At 38.1% G+C, this 1,917-nt stretch overlaps 1 protein-coding gene across 1 annotated transcript; it reads left to right on the top strand.

Annotated features, from left to right (window-relative positions):
- Nucleotides 1-273: 273 nt before the first annotated feature.
- Nucleotides 274-1,538, top strand: LOC143988533 (olfactory receptor 9G19-like). The gene has a single exon (XM_077488188.1). The coding sequence runs from the start codon at nt 279-281 to the stop codon at nt 1,218-1,220; it is 942 nt and encodes a 313-aa protein (XP_077344314.1). The 5' UTR covers nt 274-278; the 3' UTR covers nt 1,221-1,538.
- Nucleotides 1,539-1,917: the final 379 nt, after the last annotated feature.

The raw sequence follows: 1,917 nt of genomic DNA, 5'->3' as shown, positions 1-1,917 counted from the left end.
TTCTAATGATTTGTTCAACAAAGCCACATGGTTTTGACAATGCCTTTACTTATCAGAACTTCAAAATTAGTGAAATTATGACTAAACTTGAATGTGAAATTTGTCAATTCTGCTGTGATTTCTGTTTTCGCAAAATCACTCTGCTCATTTGTACATACACATAATACTAATTATAACATTAAGAGATACATCTACAGCACCCATCTCTACATATTTTAATGCTAATACTATTACTAGTTGTGTTAAATGTTGTGTTTTCAATGACAGAGAAAGAATAAATGGAAGTAAATACAACATTACCATCAGAATTCATTATCCTGGGGTTCTATGAGTGGCCACATCTTCATTCCATCCTGTTTGTGGTATTTCTCCTGGTCTACCTAATGGCTTTAATTGGTAATCTAACCATTATTGTTGTTATATCCTCCAGCTCCAATCTCCACACTCCCATGTATTTTTTCTTGTGCAACTTATCCATCCTTGATATTACCCTTATATCAACTGTCATGCCCAAACTACTGGACATATGCTTGACTGGGAATCGGTCCATCACATATTTAGGATGCTTCACTCAACTTCTATTCTTTGTCATATGTGCTGTAGCTGAGAAGTTTCTCCTTGCAGTCATGGCATATGACCGATGTGTGGCCATCTGCTGTCCATTACGGTATTCTTATTTAATGAATTCAAGGATATCCCTTCAGCTTGCTTTAATATCATGGGGATTTGGTTTTTTGGAATCTCTATTGCTGATCGGGTTGATTTCTCGCTGCTCATTCATCACACACAATACAATTAATCATTTATTTTGTGACCTGGAAACTCTTCTAAAGCTACCCACAGGCAGCACTCAAGAAGCACAAATGGCTGTTCTAGTGTCAGGATCTATCTTTGGTTTTGTTCCATTGGTCTTTATCTTAGTAACCTATGTCTTTGTTATTTACAATATATTAAAGATACGTTCATACGAGGGGAAGCGCAAGGCCTTTTCAACCTGTTCATCCCACCTTACAGTGATCACTATATTCCTAGCTGTCATCCTTAGAATGTATATCAAACCAAAGTCAGCCTACTCAGTAGAAGAAGACAAAATTTTGGCAGTGCTGTATACAGCTTGCATTCCAACACTTAACCCCATAATATATAGTTTAAGAAACAAAGATGTACATGTGGCTATACAAAAAAGGAAGGCCATTTGTCTAAAGGTTCTATCTATCTAAAAAACGTAATGCACACTATTAATTACCATGGTATGGCCTGCGGTACAAGACCAACCAACATGGACTAAATATTGGCTGCCCAAGAGATGAGTCCATTGTCCAAACAGATTATTTTTCTGTGTATGGAGAGTTAAGATAAATGGACTTGTCATATGCATGAGGCTCTATATAGTATGTCACAAAAGTGAGTACACCCCTCACAGTTTTGTAAATATTTTATTATATTTTTTTATGTGACAACACTGAAGAAATAACACTTTGCTACAGTGTAAAGTAGTGAGTGTACTGAAAATGTCCAAATTGGGCCGAATTAGCAATTTTCCCTCCCCAGTGTCATGTGACTCGTTTCTGTTACAAGGTCTCAGGTGTGAATGGAGAGCAGGTATGTTAAATTTGGTGTTATCGCTCTCACTCATACTGGGCACTTCAACATAGCACCTCATGGCAAAGAACTCTCTGAGGATGTGAAAAAAGAATTGTTGCTCTAGATAAAGATGGCCAAGGCTATAAGAAGATTGCCAAGACCCTGAAATTGAGCTGCAGCATAACAGGACAGGTTCCTCTCAGAACATTCCTCGCCATGGTCGACCAAAGAAGTTGAGTGCACATGTTCAGCGTCATATCTAGAGGTTGTCTTTGGGAAATAGGGTTTAGGTCTGGAGACATGCTTGGCTAGTCCACCTTTACCCTCAGCTTC

Source organism: Lithobates pipiens, unplaced genomic scaffold, assembly GCF_037356315.1.
Source record: "Lithobates pipiens isolate NorthernLeopardFrog02 unplaced genomic scaffold, aLitPip1_a1.2 Scaffold_1, whole genome shotgun sequence".
Lineage (NCBI taxonomy): Eukaryota > Metazoa > Chordata > Amphibia > Anura > Ranidae > Lithobates > Lithobates pipiens.
The sequence above is the reverse complement of the archived record's forward strand: the minus strand, read 5'-3'. Positions and strand labels throughout refer to the sequence as shown.